The following is a 25,079-nucleotide window of genomic DNA, read 5'->3' as shown; positions in this document are numbered from 1 at the left end:
TGAAATTACCTTTAAGATGAATGAAATACTTTGTTTTCTCTTTATTTGCTCCTGTTTGTAGTACAGTTTCTGGCTTGTTATTCAAAGGCCAAGGACAGAAAAAAATAATATACCACTGAATGGGAAGGCCACACAGTCTCCTGACAAGAAATGTGTCCTTCGCTCTTTTGCAGTGGTTCTGCTTTATGCAGCAGCAAAAGGGACTTTCCCAGGGGCCAATGCAAAACAAAGCAACTAAAACCTAAACTTTTCAAATCTCAGCAACGGAAGTGCAGAGACATTTTTGCTTCCAGGCCTCTCTGGCCTTTCCTGCAGAGAGGACCTCTTACTGACCAGAAAAGCCTACTCCTGCCCCTTGTCTGGCCCCAAGAGCTTAGCCCTGCCACCTCACCTATGTTTCTGAGTACCACTTTTCTGATCCACAAGAAAAGTTTGAGCTTGTTCCTACAAATCTATTCATTATTCACAACTCCAAATGTTCCTGGGGCAGCTTACCTAATAATGAAACCTGGATAGTTCCAAACAGAAACAACACAGAGCCAAAAAGAAAACTCAGGCACCCGTTTCTTGGTACTTCATCATGCCTCTCAGTATCTGTTATGGCTGCTCAAGGCTTCCTGCTTTAGCTGGAGACCACAAGATGCTATTAGATTTCCAGAGGCAACAAGAGAACTCAAACTGGATGGCTTCCACACTGGCCTGTGCTGCTGCTGAAATGCTTCCTGGTCTTGACAACAACTCAGTTTGGCTGGATTTAACTCCAGCTTTCCCCAGTCAGGTGCTCTCCAGATGGGATTGACTATAACTTCAATCATTCCCAGCCAGCATTAGCCATGCTGCCCAGGGATTATGACAGTTACTCCAACACAACCTGAGAGCATCAGGTTGGGGAAGGTCAAGCTATCTGCAACAGCATTCACATCCCCACACCATGTGAACAATTTGCCTTTAAACTGCCTTTTCATCTCATACCTACTGCACATGAGACTTTCCCAAATAGGTGCCACCCTCAGGCCTGGTTGTGAATTTTGGGAGTTGTACTAACAAACTAGAGGCTACCAGGTGGGAAAGACTAGCTTATGCCATCTGGTGGGGATGGATGCAGAGGGGCTCTGTATGTGCCAAGGGAGGAGCAGGAAAAATAGACAAGCAGATGCAGGTGAACTCTAAGCCAGAATGCAGTAAAGTAAGCCAGGTGACCTTCAATAAAGCAGTTTTTCAGAACACAGAGACGAGAAGGATCTGTTGCCCAAAATGAAATTAGCCAGATTTTCAGACTTAGAGATCTCCATGGAGAAACAGAAGGTAACAGGAAAACAAAACAGCAAAATATAGAGCAGTTTATTGAGAAATGTCCTGTGATAGAGCCACTGCCTCCCCTTTCTAAGGGATACTGCTCTTCGGTCCACTGATATTTGCAGCTCCTTCCCCTGTATTCCATAAGGCTCCTTAATCATCTAGACAATTTACATGAGGAAAGAGCAAGGAGAAGATAAGCAGATTCCATTCCAAGAAACCTGGAAACAGAAGTGGAAGACTTTATCATACTGCCACTTCTTTTTAGTCATGCTTGCATGCATGCACCCCCCTCCCCCCATTATTCACTGCCACAAAATATGGCAATGGCTTCCAATATATATGGCTTTAAAACAGAACAGTGTGGAAAAACGATGGGCTTTCCCTGCTTGCACCTATCTACAGACATGTGCCAGGGATATATTTTTTATGCCATGTCCCCATAATCTTGCTTTCTGCTCATCTCCTTTAGGAAGCTTAAGTCACCCTGAGCTGAACTGGTACTAAAGTGGAGTCTTCCTCCATAGTCTGACACCATCCTAGGGCAGTCACATGATGTGTAAAATCATCATCCTGGAGGGAAGTCAGGTGACTGTGGTCATTTGAAAGAGAGGCAAAAAGAAAAAAGAAAAAAAAAGCAGGATAGAGATTGGCAATGGGGACGGCCAGTTTCACACCAGTATAGTTTTCTGTGGAGTCAAGGCTGGATGGAGAGCGCTTCATCTCAGCTATGAGGAAAAGCCCTACATTCAAGAAAAAGTTCTTCCTGGGACTTTCAAGCAGTATTTAGGTAGGATTTGCTAGGGACAATTTGCTCCAAAGGGACTATTTGAAAGCCAAATCTGAATCATGCACTTCTGCCTAACTGAGAAAGAAAGCAAACTTTGGCATTCTTAATGAATTGTCATGGGAAAGGTAGGAGTTCTAATAATTTATAGTCACGGTTGTGACAGCATGATCAAGCACCCACACCTATATGAAACAAAGTAAAGCCAGCTCATGAACTTTATTTCTCAGTGCGAATACCTATGCAAAAGGTATTGCCATACTTCATTTCAGTGAGTGGCTTTCCCACCCTTCCTTTGAAGAATTTCTTGGCAATACTGTATAGGAAATTTTATTTATTGTATTTACAACCCACCTTTTCTGCAGGAGCTCAAGGTAGCAGAGTCTCCTCTGAAAAATCCTGCGAGGTAGATCTGACTGACAAATTATGATTGGACCCAAGTCCCCCAGTGAACTCCACGATGGACAGGGACTTTCTCTCTCCTCAGTCCAAGTCCCCTATTTTAAACTGGTAGACCTATACATCTCTACGTAATAAGCCGATCCTTAACTTTGAATTAATTCTTCTGCTGTGCTCCGCAGAACATTACCGGCTGTTTCCCGCATCTTGCTCTACATATCAGACGCCCAACTCTTCATTTTAAATTATACTGATCCCTCTTTATGCAGATACCCACTAACCTACTTCTTTACTAATCGGCTCAGACTTTTTGCTCAACAGACTCTAACAGGTCCCCCAGTTTCCCCCTTACCCTCCACGCCCCGAATCCTTACCTGGTAGCCGCATCTGACTGCAGCTCCCCGCAGCACCGCTCCCCCAAGGAAAAACACCAAAGCCACCGGGAACCCCATAGCTCCAGCTCCGGTCCAGCAGTTGCCCTGCGGCGGTCAGATGACCAGGCGCTCACGTGACAACTAGCTCAGTGTTCCGGAAAAGCTGCGCCTCCTGGGGGCGTGGCTGAGACCGAAACCAAAAGGAATAGGGGGCGGGGCCGCTGGGGCGGGACTGCTTTGCCCGGTAGAGGTTTGTGTACTGTACTGGGCTCGCCTGCCAGTTTTAATTGGCTGGTGGGCGCTAGGGGCGTCCGCTGTTGTAACAGACGGGGCGCCTAGCCTATAGGCATCAAGAAAACGGGAGGAGCGGAGAAAACGCGTGGAAGTTATTCTCTTTACGCAGGCGGTGAGATTCAAAAGGGCTTGTAGCTGCCGGCTGAGTCGTGGTGTGGTTGCCTTTCGGAAGGTGACTGTATTTATTTGGCGCCCGAGGAGCTGGAAGGGCCGAACCTCAGCGCTGAATGCTCTCCAGCGGAACTGCTGGCTCGGCCCGGGGAGCCCCGCTTTCAGACTCTGGAGAGCTCTCCCTCTCAAGCCCTGAGCAGGATGGCTCTCCTTAGCTCCATCCCCGGACCTAGGGCCAGCCTTCCGGGGCTCGACCCTGCTGTCGCCGGCCTTGGCTGCCCCCACCTTGCTGCGACTCCTCCCCTGCCATGCGTCCTTCCCTGCCCCCTGCCCCCGGGCAGCCACAGTCGCTTGGCAAGCAGCCAGGAGGCCTGGCGGCGAGATGGCTGTTCGCGGTCTTTTCCCAACGAGCTGAAGAAGCTTGGGTGCTACTTTGCCGCCCCCCCCCCCAGCTCTCCTTTTTCGCTTACCGACCTCCTCGCGACGAGTGGGAAGGGCATCTTCACACTCCGGGTCTTGCCTTTGAGAGTCCTGCTTGTTCCTGCAGACGGCCAGCTCGTCTGTTGCGAGGTCACAGCCACTGGGGTTGGTTTATTCACTGTTCTTTTATGATCCCCCCCATCGGAATAATTCAGGAAGTTGTGGTTCGACTGAACATGGGTTTGGCCTGCTGGGCGGGCATAGACTTCTCACAGATTGAGAGAAACTCCTCTAAGCCTGGAGGAAAATTGCATTCACAATTCACAGAAAGATGGCCAGCCCCTAATAACACCTTGCAATGGGAGGGTATTGATGTTAGATCTGCTGGATGACACAGAAAATTATAGGTTTTCTGTTGAATGAAAAGTTATTTTGTAAAGTCATGATAGTATTGGACTTCTAAAAGATAAATCATTGTGGGCATGGAATGGTCAAGGATATGGCTGCCCTTTGACTTGTCATCAGTTAGGAGTTGGGGAATGCTTTTTTGGGAAAGTTGAGAACTCTGTACTTTTGTAATTGCTTCTTTGAGATCTGGAAGTATATGGCTTTTCATGTCAATCAAGATTAAAAGCATCTTCTTGAAGTACAATACATTTTTCATAAGAATAATACAAATGTTCTTTGGCATTGGCAGAATCTTAAGGGGAAAAACCTTCAATAAAGCATTTTTCTCTGAGTACTGGACTGATGGCTATATTAATAACTTTAAACACAAATGCTTCCTACGTTTTTCACAATTTTGGGGGGGGCAGTGCTTTGGGATTGTTTTTAATGATAAGCAGTTTAAAGATGTCTTGGCAGGTGGCAACATCTGGTTCATCTTGGCAGTTAAGCAGAGTAAGCCTGGTTAGTACTTGGATCTGTAGGAAATGTCAGGACTGGGAAGTTTAAAGAGACCTAAGAAGATGATAGTGGCAAAGTATTATTGCCAAGAAACCTACATGAAAAGTCCATGGAGTCAGGAGCTGAGCTTTACTTGACATAGAGCTTACCTTTTGGTTTAGAAATATTTTAATAAGGTTCCTATTAATAGTGTCATTTTGTATGTTTGCTACCATAAGGTGATTTGTGAAGTATCATATGTTCTAGAATGTATTCATTTCTGCAATACAGATAAAATACTAATGAATAACTGGAAAGTCTTGGAAGGAAAAGGAAGAAGAGGACTGCTAGCAGCAAGATAGATTGACTCAGTTACAGTGGCAATGGGTGCACCATTGGGAGATCTGAAGGACCAAGTTGGGAGCATAGGGTCCTGGAGAAAATCTATGTGGTTGCTAAGAGCTGACATTGACTTGATGGCACATAATACATCAATTATCAAGTCTGCAGGGAGCATTCTTTGCGAGGGAAGAAAAATATAGACGTTTAATCAGCCTGGGGTGTTCCATTTTCTTTTTCCATTGTTTTTAGCCAGTTTCATAACATCTAACAAAATACAACTCTTGCAGGGCTTGACTTTCTGAAATGCAAAAATATCTTTTAGAATTGCCCACTTTTTTTTTCTGATTGCCTATAGTCGGAGTTAAAAAAAAAAAAAAAGCTTAAATCACTTCCAATGGTAAATTCAATCTGCTGGGAAATATTAGAAATTCAGGCCTCGTGGCCTGAACAAGATGAGACTGTCAAGGGGGAGAATTTTGTAATTTCTGCTCATGAGAAATCCTTTTCACAAGTCCCTGTCTAGCACATTCCCTCTTTCTGAGTATGTGGTTTGTATTGTTGTAACTGAAACAAATACTCTTGACACTTCCATATTGATGGCTATACTTCCATCACTGTCATAGTAACTAATTATTTGTATAATTAATTCAGAGTAGTTTACATTAGTGATATACTTTAAGTATCAGTAACCTAGATGAGTTAAAGAATAGTGAGATGTGTTTTTCATGCTATCACTTAATATCTAAATACATGTGTTCATGATTCCAAATGTAAACTACAAGTGATGTTGAATACACTTTTAGTTTTTTTAATCAACCAGCTAGTGTTTGTTCTTCCTCATTTCTCACTAAGTATAATCCATGGAGATAAGCTGTAGTTCTATAGCTTGCTGTATGAAAATCAAGATAGAATCATAGTTGGGGAACAAATAAAAAGTGTTTTCTAAACTTTAATGCAATCAAATGAAAACCTACAGAAAAATACAGGTTTCTTAACACTACTAAATTTACCCAAATGCAGAGTCCTAAAATTCAATACAATTCCTCTCCCCCAATCCCCAGAAAAAAAAAAACCTTGTGTGATTCTTTTTTTCTATTCTCAGTTAATCTAAGGCAATTCAAAGTAAATGATCTGGGGAAAACTCTTCCTTATCAACAGTATTGCAGTACACCTCTATAAATTGATAGGATCAAAATATTAATCCATAACTTAAAAACATGGTCTTGAGTGACCTGGGCATTCCATGTCTAGGGAAAAAAGCTCTACATTTAATTAGGATTATATTATATCTTACAGTACTCAAATTCATGGTCATCAAGAAGTTCTGCTAGGTTCATTGAGGTTAAGTAAGTGGATGTAAGATTATGGTGATTTGCATCTGCACTAATTCCAAGACATCATTTGTCATACTTTCAATATATGATTTATTTTAAAAATAATTGTATAGCATTTAAGAGAGATCCATTTGGAAGTTGCTTTGTTTTTGTAGAAGAGTCTGATGATGTCCACTCCCATGCTTTACCTTCTGGAGACAACAGATGTGTACTTTCTAGCTGGGTTTGCTTGCTTATTTGTGCTGCTAGCATTGATCCTCTTTATTCTGGGTTATGATGTAATGGAGCCTTCTTTACTCCTGACTTAGCTTTCAGTTTTGAGATCTGTTTTGATAGCAAGGCAGTTGTCAATGACGACACTAGTTGGCAATTGACACGAACAGTTTCAGAGTATCGACAAAGCCATATGATCTGCATGAATTGATAATTTTGGGAATGGACTTGCTCATATGAATGTTTCAACATGTGTCCAGATTGCGACTCATGTTTAGACAGATCTCCCAAAGTAGATAAGCATTACAGTGATTTACAAGGTGGGAATGTGCTGAAGAAGGATTGTCATGTGGTTGCTATAACTGACGGCATCCCAACCTTATGTGAGCTTAAAGACTTAAAAGACAGTTCAGAGCTCTATAGCCATTATGCCAAGTTATTGGTTCTATTTTTCTTCCATGTACCATGTAAAACCATTCATGTTACTGATTTGACAGTGATATAAGGAGAGATGCATACACTCTGCATTTATTTTCAACTCATCATGTAGTTGGGATTCCTGAGATACATCCCTCCTGTTAGCTTACAAAATTATTGCATAAAAAGGTTGTTCCTTGATTTAAAATACAGACATGCTGGAGGCCAGATAAATTGGCTTTTAGTCTTGTTGGGACTTGACCCTTAATTTTAATTCTGACCCTGGTGATAATATCCCTTAGTTGCAGTTCTCACTCTTGTGGTAATGTTGTAGATTCCACTAGAGTTTACCTAGTTTACATCAACTGATGTTTCAAGGCCATTAACCTTTCTTGTTATTGGGATACTGTTCTTGTATAAGTCTTTAAGATTAGTAATACACTGGGCCATACTGTGGGAATGGCCTCATAAGATAAGATGTTTTATCAGTGTTCCAAATGGCCCCCAAGGATTGCAGTATATGTATATGTATATATAAACAAGTGCAATGTTTATATGTGAACAGTATGGGTTTGCAGTAGGGCTGTGCAGCAATCTGGATTCAAAGAGGAAAAAATTGAGTAGGAACGCATGTGAGCACATATGTTACATCTTTTGGCAACACCCTAAAGAAGCATTATCTTTTCCTGGGTTCCTACACAAGCCCACTTAATCATTTTCCCTTCCTTTCAGATCATTGCACAGTCCTAGGTTGCACACAGGTGAACATACCACAAAATCATGATAGGCCTTGATTTGCATATATACATGTATACACATATTCACATTATAGCAAATATCCATTGGCCACTGCATACCATGTAAAAGGATAAATGGGGTTGTATTAGCTTTTGATTTTTTGTAGTCTAGTGTTGATTACTCCTAATATAAAAAATTAGGTTGACACAACAAATGGTGGCTATATGAGTACTTTCTGATTATATGTTCACTAGTGAATTTCATTCATCTATCCTTGCTATGTACCTAGTTGTTCTTTGGCCCTTTAAACAGTAATCTGGATGCTGATTCTGATTTTAGAGGCTTTGGGTATGGAATAAAAATATACAGTGAAATCTCGATTTACTGGACTTGATGCAGCCGGGCTTCATGTGCAACAGACCAAATTTCCTTAGCGATTTATGTAATTTGCTTAATGACATCATCATGCATGTGGCATTATATTTGTAATATAACTTAATTAGATTATCTGTTGGACCAGTCATAATATAGTACCATTTTTAAAAAAATATTTTTGTTCATTATGTGTACTTTTAAAGAACATTGCAATAAAAAGAAAAAGAACATCATGCAAATGATGTAAAATGACACAAATTACATAATTTCATATTTAATGGGCATTCATAAATAAGGGACACCCCCTCAGCTAAAACGAGGTTTCACTGTATTTAGGAATCTGCTAGGCTTTGGCAGGATAAACCAGTTGATACCCAATCTTGTTGTGGCTAAATGGTAATATATAGGCAAATGAGGAAATTGTTATATATAGATATATAGATATATATATATATTTAAAAAGAATATCTAATCCAAGGCTCTCATTGACCAGCTTCTGCTTAACAACTTGTTCATACTCTTCATAGAAAGCAGTAAAAGAACAATGATTATCAGTCATGCATTCCAATACATATCCTTTCATACAGCATTATATCATCATAAAAGAAAGGGGTGAGAGGAGGAATGAGAATAAAGTATGGGGAAATTAACAATAAAGCACATTTCAATCAAAAATTCATTTTTTAATATTTTTGTTTTTTTAAAGGATTTTAGAGATTTTTTTTTCATTTGTCTTTTTACTTTGTTTCATGCAATATTTCACAGTCCCAATCCCACAGGTTTTTTTTTCAACTTTTTTTTCCAAACAAGTAGGAAAAAAGAAATAAAGAAGCTGAGGAATTATTATTCTGATGTCATTTCTTTGTCAAGCAGGACCAAAATATCAGAAGAAAATGCTTAATTTTTATCAATTATTTTTGTCCTTTTTTGTTTTTTTGTTTTATTATTATTTCTTTTTATCTCTGCAGGCAGTAATATTAGGGATTGGTATAACCAGCAAGCACTCCTCTGTGTGTGTGTGTGTGTGTGTGTGTTATATGTGTGTGTGTGTTGGGGATGTGTATTTGTGTGCATATCTCCCTCTTAAAATATCAGGTCACAAACTTTTTTTAAAACATTAAGTTAATCAGGTAATTGAGATGATAAAACTCATCAATAGAAGCCCAGGGTTGTCCTTTTGTTTACTTTTGCATCTTTTTAAAAGGTTTTTGTTTCTTAAACATTTCCAGAATGTCTTCGACAGACTCCTTCCTGCCTCTCCCATCTGCCCAGAGGAAAGTGGCTTCTGGTCTTGGTTCGCAGAGGCGTACAGTAAGTTAGGTGAAGCCCGGGGCTCTTGGGCGGCCCAATTTCCCCACACCTGAGTGCGTTTTCTGTTGTAAATTCTGAGTGACGCCCCTCCCTCCCTCCCACCCTCAAATCACTCACCACACACAACTTGATCTGTAAAAGATAAGCATGCTCTGATCTCCCAGACCCTCGCGTCCCTAGCCTCCCCCCAACCCCTTGCTCCCTCCCGACCCCAGATTCCCCGAACAAAAGATAAAAAGTTTCTTCCCACAACTGCAGGGTTCTCCTCCGCGACACCTTCCGCAATCAGCTGGCAGTTCGTTTGCTTTTCATTCTTCCCCTCGCCTTCCCCCCAAGCTGGGGATCTCCTCCCTTCTGGGTACGTGTGTGGAGTGCGTGTGTGGCGCGTGCGCGCACGTGTAAGGTGAAGCCACTGGTAGGTTAGCAGCAGTCGTCCTCGTCAGTTTCGCTATAAGGTTCGTGCAGTCCTTTGCGTGGCCCTGTCCCGCGCGACTTGGCTGGTCCGTGTGAGTGGTAGTATCCGTTGGGGAGCCGCCGCCCGTGCCTGTAGGGGGAGAGAGAGGACGAGCCGCCGCCCACCCGGGAAGTTCTGGGCGAGCGTCCTGAGCCGCTCCCCTGCTGCTGCTGCTGCTGCTGCTGCGCGGCCTCGTAGGGGAAGGCTTCCTCGCCGGCGGGGCTGCCGTAGTCCCGACTCCGGTAGTAGCCGCTGCCGTGGCGAGGCCCCGGCGAGGGCTCAGAGACCTGTGGGGCTGACCACCGGCTACTGGCGTGGCGGTAGCCGCGAGGCGAATCATTTCGCGGCGGGACAGTGTGTCGCTCCATAGCCGGAGACCTGCTGCGCCGCTCGGAGACGTGGTGCTCAGCAGGCAGCGAGGGGTAGCGCCGAGGGGCCGGGCTGGCTATTCGGCTGGGGTGCACAGACGGCGGTTGCTGCTGGGCCCCCGTGTTGATGGTCTTACGGACCACGGGGGAGTAGGAGATATGTGGCCGGGGTGTAGAAGGGGTCTGTGGGAGCTGGCGGCGTCCTCGCCTCGGGGTGCTGGTGCCAGACGTTGAGAGGACTGGACTCCCACTTACGGAACTACTGCCCTACACGAAAATTGAAACAAAGGAAATCAAAAAGAAAAAATATACAAGGAAAATCAACCAAGAAGAGACAGAAGGAAAAGGGGGCCGGATTGGAGGTGGGCGGGGATGCGGTTTGGGTGACACAGAGACAAGGACAAAGGAGGGGGGGAGGAAGGCAAGGAATAAAAATAAATGAATGGGAAAGTAATTAAAGCAACAGCCACATCAGGGTGGATTAGAAATTGAGGATAGGAAGGCAAGGGAAACACAAAGGACAATAATTATTCATAATTTAAAAAAAATCCAAAGGAAACCAAAAGCAAAAAAGAGAAATGGAATTTTTGTAAGTTCCAAGGATTAAAAAGTAGTAAAAAGCTTTTAAATGTATTTGTGTTCTTCCAAAAGAAAGAAAGAAAGAAAGAAAGAAACAAGGGGTGGGGGATAGCAATTTATTAAATAGAAAAGAAACAAAATTTTTGGAAGGAGAGAGGTGGGGTAGGATGTATTTGCAAAGCATGTTATCAAAAAATGAATAGCGGGGAAAAAAGAGAAAAGATTTGAAGTTGAAAAAGGAAGTGGTAAGTTGGGATAAATAGGGACAGAATTTAGGAAATAACAGGAAGTGGGAGAGAGGATTTAACAGGAAAGATGAGGGAAATCTGGAATAATTTTGTAACAGCCAAACTCTTCAAGGAGATTGCAGAGTGTTGATATCCTGCACCTGAGATATGTCTGATCGTCAGTCTTCTGTTCATGTTGCTTACATGCTAATGGTAAGATCATGCATTGTTCTCATTGCATACACACTACTTTAATCCAACATACAGCCCCACCTCAGATTTCCTAAAAGGCAATGAAGTCCATGAAAAAAAAGTTCTTTGCCTCTGTTATACAGCTTGCCTTTGCTAAAAAAATGTTAGGGAGTAATAGCAATAGTATTGCTGTTCTTTCAGTTATAATGGGGAGCAAAAGCTCTGGGTAATCTGGACTACAGCTGGTAGAGTCAAGTACCTGTGATGCATTTAGGGGACCATCAAGAGCCATCAGTTTAACTTTCACTTTTTATGACTCCCATCAAAAGTGTGTGTGAAGTAAGGCAGCAGCCTATCCATGGTAAGGCCTTTGGGTAAGGCATGTTCTCAGGCATGTCTGAATAGGTTGAAAGCAATGTGTGCCTCCTTTGACATAACAGAGCCCAGAGCCAACTAACAGTCCATCTTCAGTAGCAATTCCCAGTTAGCTACATTTTGATCTATACTGTTTCCTCCAAATAAGATAAATTTCTATCCAGCTCATCACAGCATATCTGAAAATAAGGTATGTTGTGAGAGACATCAATTCTGAGAAACGTTCAAGGCTCAGACTGTTAGATTCATGGATATCAACATTATTAATATATATGTAACAATTGGTTGACTGGAGTTTTCAAGGTAAGGGCTCGTGTAGGCTCTTCATGATCTGTGACTTACACCTGCAAATGTTCTAATCCTTTTTTCTTTACTCTTAATCAACTATTGAGTTCACAGAGGTCATTCAAAACATTTGAGCTTATTTCTTACTATGTGGATGCTGTTAATATAAATTAACCCAAAAATCAAATATGCACTCCAAGCAAGATATATTTTACAATTATAAACAGAATAATCCACAACTAACTAGTTCTCTTGACATCCTTCATCTGAAACAGTCTTTCATCAACGAATTCCAAGTCTTTGAACTGAATAAGGAAAACAGTAGGCCTGACAAACAGGCACCCACAGTACCTGCCATGGTTTTAGAAGCAGAGACAAGAGGATGCTTGACCACAGTAATCTGTTGGCATGATAGATGCACTGCCACTGTGTGGAAAAGCTGCTCAGTATCTTATTCACTGTCATCTGGTTAATGATGAAGCATGGACTCTTCAAAATAATTGATAGTGACCAATCAATGCTTGGTAGTTTGCTATTTCGAGAGACAAAGTACTAGCTGAGTACAGTGTACACTTTATTCCATTTAATTTCCTGCCCTCTTGATCTACAGGGATGAATTGCAGCTCCACAATAACAGGCTGCAAGTAATCTGCTCAAAACAAGAGGTAATCAAGATGAACCATACAAAGACTGTTTAATGTAAATTAATTGTATTTAATGGTTTTGTTTTTCATTGTTTTGATTGTTTGGTTTCTGGTATTTTCATTGTGTATACTGCCCAGAGTCACAAGTGTGAGATGGGCAGCTCTATAAATTTAAATATCCATAGGGTTGATGGTACGGATCAATTATTTCTGCAAGAATCTTTAGTGGCCTGTGACAATACATTAGAAGACATTGGAATGCCAAGCCATGTTAAAGCATCTTATTGTATGGCCTGGAAAATTGGGCCATCATCAGCAGGGAAGCCCTGGGCCTATCATGCCAAATAAGTCTTACTCTCAATACTTATTTAGTATAATGCTAGATGCCTTCTGAAGGAGATATGCTACCCTTGGAATTCACAATGGCCTGATCCAAGGAGGACAGAGATGGAGATACCCATACATCTGAGACTGGGTAAGACTCAGCCTTTGTCTGATGCCTAAACAGAGGGCAAATATCATTAATGATGATAAGATCAGCCAAAAGGTCTGTTGTACTTGGCTAGATTCTGTAGGAAGTACGGGCTTTGGTCTAGACTGAATCATGCTGTCTGTAGAAGAGTATGTTTCCTCAGACATTGGGCCCAAAGTAAAAACTCTGATGACACATGTATATATTTCTATGGATGAAGAAGTGACATGGGTTCACATACAGGAAATACTATCTCTCAGATAAAAAACAGTGCTGCTGGTACTGATCCTTCATAGAACTCTGGCAGCAATGGCATGAGTTAGCCACCCTCATCAAAGATATAAGAATGCCTGTCAAAAGATAGGAGTTTAGTACTTAGTATTTCTATTTGGTATGTGCATATTAAGCACAGATAAGACCTATTTTTCTCCTGGTGAGGTAAGTTGGGCTGAGAGAAAGTGATTGTCCCTAAATTACTGAGTGAGCTTTTCATGACTAGAATCTGGATCACCCCATTCCAACCGTTTAATTACTACATCACACTGGCTTTCACTTACTACCACATTTTATACATTTATGGGGTATAAATCTAATAAAGAAATAGAATTTCAGAAGAGATCTTCAAAGGTATAAAAATGGCAAATCACTACGGTGATTCTACGTGTCAATGTTTTCTAATCTCGCTTCATATATGTGCATATAGTGTATGTGGGCATTGATGATTATGTGCCATCATGTTGGCATCACCTCTTAGCAATCACACAGATAGAATTTCTCCAGGAGGATCTGTCCCCAACTTGTTCCTTTATGGCTTCCAACAGTGCACCCATTGCAACTGCTATTGAGTCCATCCATCTTGCTGCTGTTCTTTCCTTCCACCTTTCCCACCATTATAGACTTCTCCAGAGAGCTAGGTTTTCACATGTGTGCATACTATGATAATTTGAACCTGGTCATTTGTGCCTCAAGTGAGAACTTCAGGTAGATTTGTACAATAGTACCTTTGTTTGTTTGCTTGGTTATCCATGATATTCTCAGGATTTTCTCCAACCCCGAAGTTGAAAACTATCAATACTCTTTCTATTCTGCTTCTTTAAAGTCCAACTTTCACTTCCAAAGAGCATCACAGGGAAAACTATTTCCTACGTGATTCTGATTTTTGTAGATACAGACACATCCCAGCATCTGCATATTTTTTCCAAGGCCTTCACTTCTACCAAGTGCTAGTCTGCAGCATATTCCTTTTACTGTTGATAATTGACCCTAAAAGACAGAAGCTATTCACCACTTCAGTATCTTCATTATTAATTCTAAGGCTGGTTGTTATATCTGTTGTCATTAGTATGGTCTACTTTAGATTTAATCTCAGTCCCATTTCTTTCACTGTGTTCCTTGACTTTCATTACTAGAGCTTGCAGATAATTCGCATTTTCAGCTAGTAGGGTAGTGTCATAAACATAGCAGAGGTTATTGATGTTTCTTCATCCAATTTTAAAACCACACTTGTCTTCCAATCCAGCTTCCCTTAGTATATATTCCACTTACTGGTTGAGTAAGTAAGTGGAAAGTATACAACCTTGTCTCTCTCCTTTGCTAAATAGGAGCCAGCCTATTTTGCTCTGTTCTGTCCTTACTATGGGCTCCTGACCTGTGTATAGGTTTCACATAAAGACAATGAGATGTTCTGGGATTCCCATTTTGATGAATTCCCATAAATGAAGCTTCTTTTTGGTATTCTTTGGTTTTCTCAATTATCCAGCATGCATCAGCAATAATGTCTCATGTTCCTTGGCCTTTTCTAAAGCCACCTTGAACGTCTGGCATCTCCCTTTCCATGCAGAGCTCTAATCTGCATTGGATGATCCTAGGTACAGTATTTATTTGCTAGCATGTGAAATTAAGGGTATTGTGTGATAGTTTGCACACTGTTAAGTCTCCTTTCTTTGTATTGGTATGTAGATTGACCTCTTCCAATCAGTTGATTGTTCTCTGTATTTGTTGGCATACTTGGTTATAACCTTTACTGATTCTTCTGTTGCTTATCATATTTCTGTAGACATTTCATCAATTCCTGTAGCTTTCTGGCTTGGTAATTATCAGAGTGCTGATCTAACTTCACCATCTAATACTAGAGGTAAGTAAGGAATATTTTCTAAGGTTTCTTGGATGTTGACATCTCTATTGTACAATATTTCAGTATACTCCTTCCATCTTTATCTTCTTTGAATCAGTTTCTATTTGTCCATTGGCATTCTTTAGCATACCAATTCGAGGTTGGAACTCCTTCTGAGTTTAGAGATCTTTTGGAAGACCTTCCTTTTTCCATCTCTGTTTCCATCTTCAGTGTCTTTACAGATGCTGTTGTAATAGATGCTTGTTGTCTCTTCTAGCAGCTCTTGAATTTTTTTGTTAAGTTTCTTCCTGAGAATATTGTCTTTATTGTCTTTGGCTTCTGTTCCCTTTATAGCAATTTCCGTCATTTGCTCTGACATCCAGTTTGCTTTTTTCTGTTTCTTGATCTTTGGCAGTCTCTTTTCAGATTCATCCTTAACAATGTCTTTAAGTTCATTCCCAATTAATGAGATTCAGGACTTCAGAGAGCGATTCCTGCTATTATCCTAAAAAATTGTGGGTAGGTGCTGAAGATCATAGTGTGGAAGCTGGCTGGCTTTCTTCTTCCACTTTGAACTTATTTATTTATTTGGCAGATTTATATAGCTGCCCATCTCACAGAATGTGACTCTGGGCGGCATACAAACTTGCACATGAGCAATTCATAATCTTTTCCATAGTCAGCCCCTGGCTACTTTGCTGTTATACTTGAGCTCTTCCACCTCCTTCCACCAATAATATAGGCAATTTGATTTCTGTATGGTTTATCTGGTGATGTCCATGTATATAAGTATTGTTTTGGTGTTTGAAGACTGTGTTAGCAACACATACATCACTGGAGTGGTGGAAATTGATAATCATTCTCCTAATTCATTTTGGTTTCCTAGACCACACAGTCAAACTACATTTTCCTCAGTATTTCCACCTTTGGCATTCCAGTCTCCAACTACAAGCAGCACATCATGTTTGCATGTTCTGTTGATTTAAAATTAAACTTGATCATAAAACTTATCAACTTCTTCTTCTTCTGTGTCAGTGGCTGGAGCATAAACTTGAATAATCGTCATATTAAAGGGTTCTCCATGAAGATTAATTGATATTATTTGGTCAATACTTGGTATGGCCAAGTACTGTTCTTGCTATACCCTTCCTAACTATGAAAGCAATGCCATTCCTTCTTTGTCTTTCATAGCCTGAGTTATAAACAGTGAGATCTTCTAAGTGAAAGTTTCCAGTTCCATTCCATCCCATCTCAATTTGCTGATGGCTAAGATGTCAAATGTTGATTTATTTCATCTTTCATTCCATTTCTCATATTCATGCTTCTTACATTTCCTGTTCTCATTGTAATTCTTTCCTTGCAGCTTCAGATATTCTTTTCTCACATGGCAACATCAGCAACTAAACATCCTGAAGGCTTTTATTTAGCCATGTCATAAATACTGTTAGTACTATGAAAGATCCTCAGTTCTTCCTCAGTAACATGCTGAGTGCCATCTGACCTAAGGAGCCAATAGTCTGGCATACAGTATATTGTCAATCATTTTATATTTCCTGTCTATGTGGTTTTCTTGGTAAAATACAGGAATGGTTTATCATTGTCTTCTCCTATGCAATATGAAATGATGCCTTTGCTGTTGTCACTAAAGTAATTTTCTACCTCCACCATCTTCTATATCACTGCTGCCCAATATAGATGCCCACTTGCTTTAGTTGGGCATCTGGGATGATCTTCAAATCTTGGGTGACCCTGTTGGGATTATATGCTCTTGGCATAAACTCCCAGCTTTTTTTACTTATCCCTCCCAGGAACACTTCCACAATGAAGCAGCACAGAAGGGTTTGGGGAGGGGGATTATATGGGCATACAAAAGTTAGTGTGTACATGTACTATATATATATAGATATATGAGGACAGTTTAGAAGACACATTCTCATTAGACAAACTTTGTCAATAATCAATGTTCATCTAATAAAAGTTTAACAGATTAACAGCTCAGATCACAGATTCCAACATATAGAAGAAAAAAAAGAAAAGAAAAGAAAAGAAAAGAAAAGTGAACATTCCTTGACTCAACAGCATAAAAGAAACCTGAGGCAAATAACTTTAAGTCCTATATGCCTTGGAGGCTTGGCAAAAGGCAGCTCAGCTCTAGCATATTTCAACACCGTCTGTGTAGTATAAGCCAGTGTGGTGGTATAGTTAAGGTGTTAGACTAGGATTGCAGAGGTCAAGTGACAGAATGTGACAAGAAGCTTCAGTGGTTCAGTTCTGCATCCCCAGACACTCTGCATGTGTCAAAAAATGGAATGACTCCACTAATGTTTGATAGAAGGAGCCTGAGCAAGGGGAAGCAGGATTTCCTGAACCACCACAAATTGTGGAATATTAGGGTGTACAGAGTATAGCAAGGAAGGTTCCTAAAATTTATCCCTAAAATGGGATGCTAGAGGTCACAGATGCCCACTACAGCATATCTGCAAATTGCTCAAGGGACAAAATTGCTCCTCTCTATGCCAGTTCTCTAGCACTGATGACAATGAGGTTAGGACCTCAATTTCCAGCATTGGCACCGATTCTGTTTGGCCAGGAACCTGCAGCTGCTCTTGAATTGCGCATGGATCTTTCCCCATAGCCCATCACCACTAAGTCCTAATAAGGTATTCAGTGAACTGCCTGGCCCAACATCATGGGATCAGTTTCGTGTTTTGAAGACAAAAGTTGTAGATAAGATATTTTAAATGTTTAAATGTTTCATCCAGCCATAAATCCTCTCAATCTAGCTGGAAAGAATTGAATGAGTCAAAGTTTGTGTAAACATTCTATTCTCTCTGATACTTATATCTATAGGAGGATGCCATTAGGAGGTTTGTCATCAATATTCTAATGCAATCAACCTCTATATCTTGGTATTATCTTAGTCAAGGAAGACTGGGTGCATCCTTAAATAGTACTGGATACACGGATGGTTAGATAAGAGCCAACAAACTGAAACCCAACAAGCTGAAGCCACAGTGAGTAGACTGTTCCCTTATCCAGGAATAGAAAGGTTCTAAGTTCTGAGCAAGGTTATACTTCTTTCTAAAGAAGAATACACATAATATGCAAGTGCTCCTAGAGGCATCAATAATTTATGTAACAAGGAATGCCTTTTTCTAGTTTCAACAGGTTCATCAGCTACAACCATTCCCTTACTTCCAATGGGCCTTCAGAAAGTTTTTTTTTTTTTTGAAACATGATTTATTCCATTTTAATATGATCTCTTGCTTACATAATACTAAGAAGCCCAAATTGAGGGAACAAAGAAAGACCAATACAGGGGAAACTAATTATTTGAGCTCACTTACTCAACTGGTTCAGTCCAACTTGTTATTCTCTCTATGTCTCTCTCTCTCAACACTTTCTCCTTTATCCTCTGCCCAGTGTCTACTTCTGTCAAATTAATGTTCCTGTAGGAAGAAGCATGGGATCTTTCATAATTCAACTCTAAATCCTAGAAAGGGAAATGGCTGATATTATTATTACTCAGCCATATTCTGTCTTTCCCTCAGAAGTTCCAGGCAGCATATACACGATTTCCTTCTCCAATATTATCCTCACAACAACTAAAACTACAGCCAGGTAGAGCTGAGAGATAGTTGTTAGCTTAAGTCACTCCCCCCGCCAACTTCTGTGGATTATCTCAGTGTCAAAGCTTGTGGCGCCTAGCGACCTATGAAACATAAGCCTCAGCAGAAGGAACCAGGATAGCCCCTCTTCCACATGCCACTACAAATATCAGCTTCTTGTGAAAATGAAAAAATCTGCTGTTTTTGCTCCACTTTATTTATTTATTTATTTACTAGATTTCTACCCTGCCTGTTTCTTCAACTATCAAGGTAGCTTTCAATGAGAAAAATACAAAATATAAACATTAATGCAATTAAAATCAGAATTAAAATTAAGGAACATTTCAAACTCTGAACAGGCTTCCTTTGGGGCAGTACAATCCCATCCACAGCAAGCCTCACTTCAATTCCAGAGTCAAATTTTTCTTTAACAAAAGCATCTGCACCTTGTCTGGATTTAGTTTCAGCTTGTTTTTCCTTATCTAGCCCTTTATCAAAATTAAGCCACATTCAAAAGTTTGACTGAGTCATTGGAATCAGAAGATAAAGAATTATAGAGCTCATTGTCATCAGTATACTGATATCACCCCACTTCAAAACTGTAAATGTTGAATAATATAAGAGACAAGATGGAATCCACAGCTCAGAGATCTGTGTTGAGGAGTAGTCCTCCAGTACCATGCTTTGGATACGTCATGACTGAAAGGACTGGAATCACTGCAAAATAGTGCCCCTAAGGCCCACCCCAGCTAAAGGCATCAAAAGCCACTGAGATATACTGGAGAAGTTGTAGGGATGTTCTTCCTCATCTAACACAGGTCATCAACAGAGACAACCAAAGCAATCTTACTACCATAACCTGGAGGAAATCCCTACTGAAATGGGCCCAGATGCAGCTGGAGTTGAAGGTCCCCACTTTCTCCATCACTTTGTCCAACTATGGAATATTTAAGACAGCCTATAATTCCAGGAATATTCCAGGTCAAGGAAGGATCTTTTCAGCAAAGATTTTATAAAAGCCTCATTTAAGCAAGCAGAGACATATGTCCCCTACCATGAAGCCAATCTCAACCTGGCTGATTTAATCAGCCAGGAAGAGTATGAGTTGAGCAGACAAATGGTAGTCCTTATTTCTTCACACACTCTTTCCACATCCTTGAAATCTACAAATTGAAAAGAATCCATGAACCTGATAAATATTACCAAGATTACCTCCCTATGAACTGCTGCAAAATTGGAGTCCAAATTGAGGTGAATCCAGTTGATTTTGTCTGAAAAAGCAATGAAAATTGCTCACAGCCTGGCCCCCTAAATTTGAAAACTGCAATATTGGCTCAAGATAATTATATCAGCTCAAGTAGTCAGTGTGAATGCTAGGAAGATTGTCATTTTAAAGCTAGCCTAAGAGATTATTTAAACTGATTTTCTTAGTCAGTCATAGTTTATTTGTTTATTTGGCAAGATTAGGCAAGAGAATCTCACTGGCTCCATCTGTTCCTGTTCAGGGTCAATCACTATGTTTCCTGTTTGCTCACAGAATAAAACAAATTCTGAACAAAAAATAAATACATAGACCCACAATTTGAGATACAGGCCATTTGGACAGACATTTGGCAGTTGGGATATCACAAGCCCTGTCTTGCAATACTCCAAATGTCATTTTATGAATCCATTTTAAAACAGCATTTAGAATACTGTAAACTTATAGGATATCCTGCTGTAAAAAAAAATAAAATAACATGGGAAAAGTACACAAATAGCAACTAAAACTCTTAGTGTACTGAAGCATACTACCTAGGAAGATAACTTAAATTAATTGAATATATTTCGTTTAAGAAAAGCAAAAAACAAAAATGAATACTATATTTGAAGGAGAGGAATATGTGGCCTGAAGAAACACAAAGATTAACCAGGTTCATATCTATCAAGAATTATTAGCTATGGTAGCTAAATGGAAATCCTGTGCTGTTTAGGGAGAAAGACAAAATAATCCCCTTGCTCCCATTTTATGTACAGAAGCTCAGCACACTGACAGACTGTCATATTTCAAAACTGGCAATAGAATTGTGATCTGCAGGAACCTAAAGGGTGCAGGTGGTCAGGCAGTATATCTCAGAGAGATCTTTATGCCAACACCTTGTCCATTTCTCTCTCTGACTTCTACCATTGAGAAAGGAGCATTAATTTACCTTATGGTAAGGCTGGCCTTATCTCCATGTCCTGAAAATGTACTTCTCTGAGTGCCTGATGCTGAAGAGGAGAAGTGGCAGGGAGAGTTACCATTGTAAAAAGTGGCTGTGGTCTTTCAGAAGCAACTGATTGGCTAAAGAACTAGATACTTAATCCTACAAGGCAATTATTACATTTTCAGACTGAATCAAAATTATGCTTACGACAATGCAGACTAATCAGTGTAAGCATGTTTACATGAGTAGATGGATAACTGGAGTTTGATACTCTTGAAGCATACAGACATTCTTTTAGTACTAAAGGCACTTATATTAGTCCCTAGAAGCACAACATGGAATGGAAAGCCACACCAACCTGCCTATGAGGCACATGTTCTCGGCCTTCACTGGGTGAACGGGACCAGCGTCGATCTCTGGATCGAGGCCGGCTATATTCATGCCTCTCTTGTGAATACCGCTCCTTGTCAGAAGATGTGTGATGGTGATGATGGTGGTGGTGATGGTGGTGGTGCTTCCGATCCTTAGGCCTGCCTCGCTCTTGGTCTCTTTCTTTGGGAGGTAGGTCAGCTGACTGTGTAGTCAGACTGAAGTCTGTACCCAGACCTGCCAGTGAGAAAAAGAAAAACAATTTGAAGTCCAATGCATTCATTCTAAATGAATGATATGGAAGATACTAAAAGAGCAAAAACAAGGAAAGTATCTATGACAAAATACTAAAAATATTGAAGGCATATTTTACTTGACTTGGATAGTCAAACAGGTGACCAATATATACCGTATTTTTCCATCTATAAGACACCCCCATGTATAAGATGACTCCCACTTTTCCAACCCAAAATTAAGAAATCAATATTTTAAAGATAAAGCAGAACACATTTTTATTTAGTAATTAGGTAACATTTACATGATACACTCAGTGGGAGGAGGTCCAAACTGTCTCTCTGCAGCTCTATTTCCATGCTCTTTCGCATAACTGATTACATTCAGTCACGAGTGAAACTGCTGATAGCTTGTCTCTGCAAACAGACTTCCTCCAATTGGTTTGTTCAGCATCAGCTGACATCAGTTACATAAGGCTCGTGATTGGAGGAAGTCTGTTTGCAGAGACAAGCTATTTCACCCGTGATTGGAGGCTAGTGATAGGAGGAAGCCTATCTGCAGAAACAAAGTATGGGCAGTTTCGCAACCACGCAGTTCTCTCCTTGGCTTACTTCCTTGCATAAGACGCCCTTCAATTTTTAGTGTAACGGTTTTAGAAAAAAGTATCGTCTTATAGATGGAAAAATATGGTACTTTGATGCCAGGACTCAGACTCCAAAGTATATATTACTTTTTACAAAGTAAATTGCTTTTCTGGCCTATCTTCTCCCAAGTGAGCATTTAGATCAAACAAAAGTGACTAAGAAGAACAATTCAATAAATTGATGTAATGTCTGAACTTGGATCTCTATGCAGCCCAATTAAGATTGGTTTCCAGTGAATCTTCAACTCAGATGCTCGGCTGATGAGATATTTGAAAGATGCTTGTAGGCTGTATGCATATCCATTGGCTAGGTTCATACAACACACTAATCCTAAATTGGGATTAACAAAACATATTAACTGTGTTTGCATAATATTTATTTTATTGGACTACATGACTCCCAGGAACTCTGGGTAGCTTACATCTCTAACAGTAGGAAACAGAAAAATGAAAGAAAGAAAGAAAAAACCCGTACATCTTATGCAGTGTCCAAACAAATGAGGCCATATTATAGTTTAACATGATGGCCTGATTCACACAACATCGTCAAATAATGGTTGGGTTCTAACAAAATGCTGAACTTTAATTCTCCTTCCCTCCTTTTTAGCCATTTTAGTGGGTTCATGGTGTTATGTGACCCAGTCTCTAGGTCAGCATTTGGGGAAGACTGGCTTCCTCCCACCCCAAAAAGAATAAAGATTCTTGAGGGATAGTTTCTGTCTCTGCACATTCAGACATCTTAGGTGGAGTTAATTATACAAGAGAAGGGTAGCTAGTATATTCAAAACAGGATTATTCTCAAGCATAATTTTTTCTTTCCAAAATTATGCATGAGCCTCATAGGCTTTCTTAGAAAAAAAAAATTGTGGGAGGCTAACACCCAGTGTTTTCTTTGAAATTATGTCCACCTGAGAAGATGATGAGAAACAACTTTCTGGAAAACCACAGGCTTCCCATTCCCTTCCCTAGGATTGATTTCCATTTGTCTTGAATTTTTTGTTACCTGTGTCCACATCTGTGTATCGACTCAGTGAACGTTCTGATGTACGGTGGGTCCGCTCCCGTCGGCGGTGATGTCGCTGGCTGTCCTCTGGGATTACTCTTTCCAGAGAATAATCATCCAAGCGTGTGCCTTTGGAGCGTGAGTGGCCCAACATGGAGGCAGAGCGTTTCATGGGACTTGTATCGGCAATGGTCTGGAGAGGGATAGAAACCCAGTATAATAATATCAGTGGAGCCTTACAAGAAAACAAAAGCCAATGGATTTTGTGAAGTGTGGGATAAAGTTACAGAAATAGGCTATTATTCAGCCTAAATGTACTTCAGCCAGAGAAATAGAAATATACCCCATCAGAGTGATTATCCTGTACATCTTTCTACAACACCTAAAAAACTATGGGATATACAAAACTGTTGATACATATACCACTCTCTTCTTGCATTTACTCTGTGCCTAAATTATGGATTAGAAATATCTTGTTCCTAACAGCTGACACTCCCTCCTTTTCCAATAAGGTCAGGAATACATTATGAATGTAGCTAAGAAGAACGTGGTTGCCATGTTGCATTCCCCTCTTGAATGAGCTAGAAAAGGAGCATCAATTCAGCAGAAGCTTTTTTGGCTATGGATGCTATTAAATGGAGATAAAAGCATACATTACTTTCTCTGGTCAATGTCATGAAAGAGCTTTGGCCAAAGGAAATACCTATGAAGAGATTACCTACCCCAAGAGAAAGAAAACTTATTTACAACCTCAGATTAAACAAATTAAATAGTATTCCATAAACCCTGTAATGCAGTTCAAACTCCCAGAGATAGAAATATTGGAGGGAAGAGGCAGCAATGAAATGAGCTTTGTACCAATGCAACCCAGGCTCTGCCCCTTTTGTACATGTGTTGCTTGCATTGTCGTGTTGCAATGTTTGTTTCATCACTCTGATGAAACCATCAGATTCTGTGATGCCTCTGACCACAGACTGCCATTGTGTTGCTCTTTCCATGTTTTTCTTTGCCTCTATAATTCCTTTGCGTCATAAATCACATCATCTCTTTCATGAATCTGGGTAGAATCTTAATCACAATGAGGAAAATTAGGTTTAAAAATCTTGACCAATCTGTCTGAAGTCTCTTTTTAAATGAGTATGAATATATGCTTATATTCTGGATGCCAATATGTTCATTCATTATGCTACTGAGTGTAATTGCTCCATAAGAAGAAATACTAATAGCTATTAATTCTGCTGCATGGTTTGTTGAATTCTAGCTATCATTATTTTGTTCCAGGACCTGTAAACTCACCACAGGATAACAATTTAGTCCAAATTTCGTAGTACTTTAAGACTGGAACCAGCAACAATCACATAGATTTTTTCCTTCCCTCCTCACTCTTGTCTAACTACTGACTTTTAATTCATTTCAGGAATATGACACAGAAAATCTGGTTTGAAGGGTCTTTCCCCTGTTTCACCTAACCATTATAGAAACATATTCTGGCAACATCCTTTTTCTGCCTATTCCCCAGGATGTTACCTTCACCTCCTCCTCTGTCCATGAATGAGATTGGCTTAAATCATCCTCAGTTGTGCTCTTGTAGCTTTTCCATTCTCTGATGCTTTCTATCAGTTCAGCTTATCTCCACATTTTTTCTTGAATGATGGGCACATTTTTGAACAACACACTATGTTTGACTACTCCCCATTTTAACTTTCTAAGAGCATCTATAGGGCCTATGTAGAATTCAGAGGAATTTTTGTAAATAAAGATTATGCTGGAGACTGGTGCTTCACAGCTTGCCAATTTCTTAAGTAATGTTTTTCCATTCAAAGTATATAAAAAATAGGTGGAGCTGGAAGTTTGGCATGTTTCAAATGGAGAGAGTGTCTCCAGAAACACATGAGAACCACTTTGCCTCCCATGGTCTCAGACCAAAGATGTCAGAAGGCGATCTTGTAACCCAAAAACAATAAATGCAAGACAATAATTTAACAGAAAAAGAAACATGGAAAATTCTGTACAGGGGAAGTTTCCACCCAC

The 25,079-nt window shown here is 40.3% G+C and overlaps 2 protein-coding genes across 4 annotated transcripts in view; both read right to left on the bottom strand.

Annotated features, from left to right (window-relative positions):
* Window positions 1-3,005, bottom strand: part of MAN2B1 (mannosidase alpha class 2B member 1) — a 30,884-nt gene extending 27,879 nt beyond the window's left edge. For 2 of the 3 annotated variants that reach the window (XM_007420953.4, XM_088133585.1), the window contains exon 1: window positions 2,857-3,005. In XM_007420953.4, coding sequence (XP_007421015.1) covers window positions 2,857-2,934 — 78 coding nt within the window. In that variant the 5' untranslated portion in view covers window positions 2,935-3,005. The remainder of the gene's footprint in view (window positions 1-2,856) is intronic. The other variant, XM_088133584.1, reaches the window with a different exon arrangement.
* A 6,711-nt stretch (window positions 3,006-9,716) lies between these two features.
* CACNA1A (calcium voltage-gated channel subunit alpha1 A) overlaps window positions 9,717-25,079 on the bottom strand; it is a 216,363-nt gene continuing 201,000 nt past the window's right edge. Inside the window, exons 43-45 of the mRNA XM_088134001.1 lie at window positions 23,049-23,241; window positions 21,158-21,405; window positions 9,717-10,385 (exon numbers count right to left, since the gene is read on the bottom strand). Of these exons, the coding sequence (XP_087990127.1) occupies window positions 9,717-10,385; window positions 21,158-21,405; window positions 23,049-23,241 (1,110 nt within the window). The remainder of the gene's footprint in view (window positions 10,386-21,157; window positions 21,406-23,048; window positions 23,242-25,079) is intronic.

The sequence above is a fragment of the Python bivittatus genome, unplaced genomic scaffold (genome assembly GCF_059951505.1).
Source record: "Python bivittatus isolate LINGU-HERP-01145 unplaced genomic scaffold, Pbiv_v1 ctg000080_np1212, whole genome shotgun sequence".
NCBI lineage: Eukaryota > Metazoa > Chordata > Lepidosauria > Squamata > Pythonidae > Python > Python bivittatus.
The sequence above is the reverse complement of the archived record's forward strand: the minus strand, read 5'-3'. Positions and strand labels throughout refer to the sequence as shown.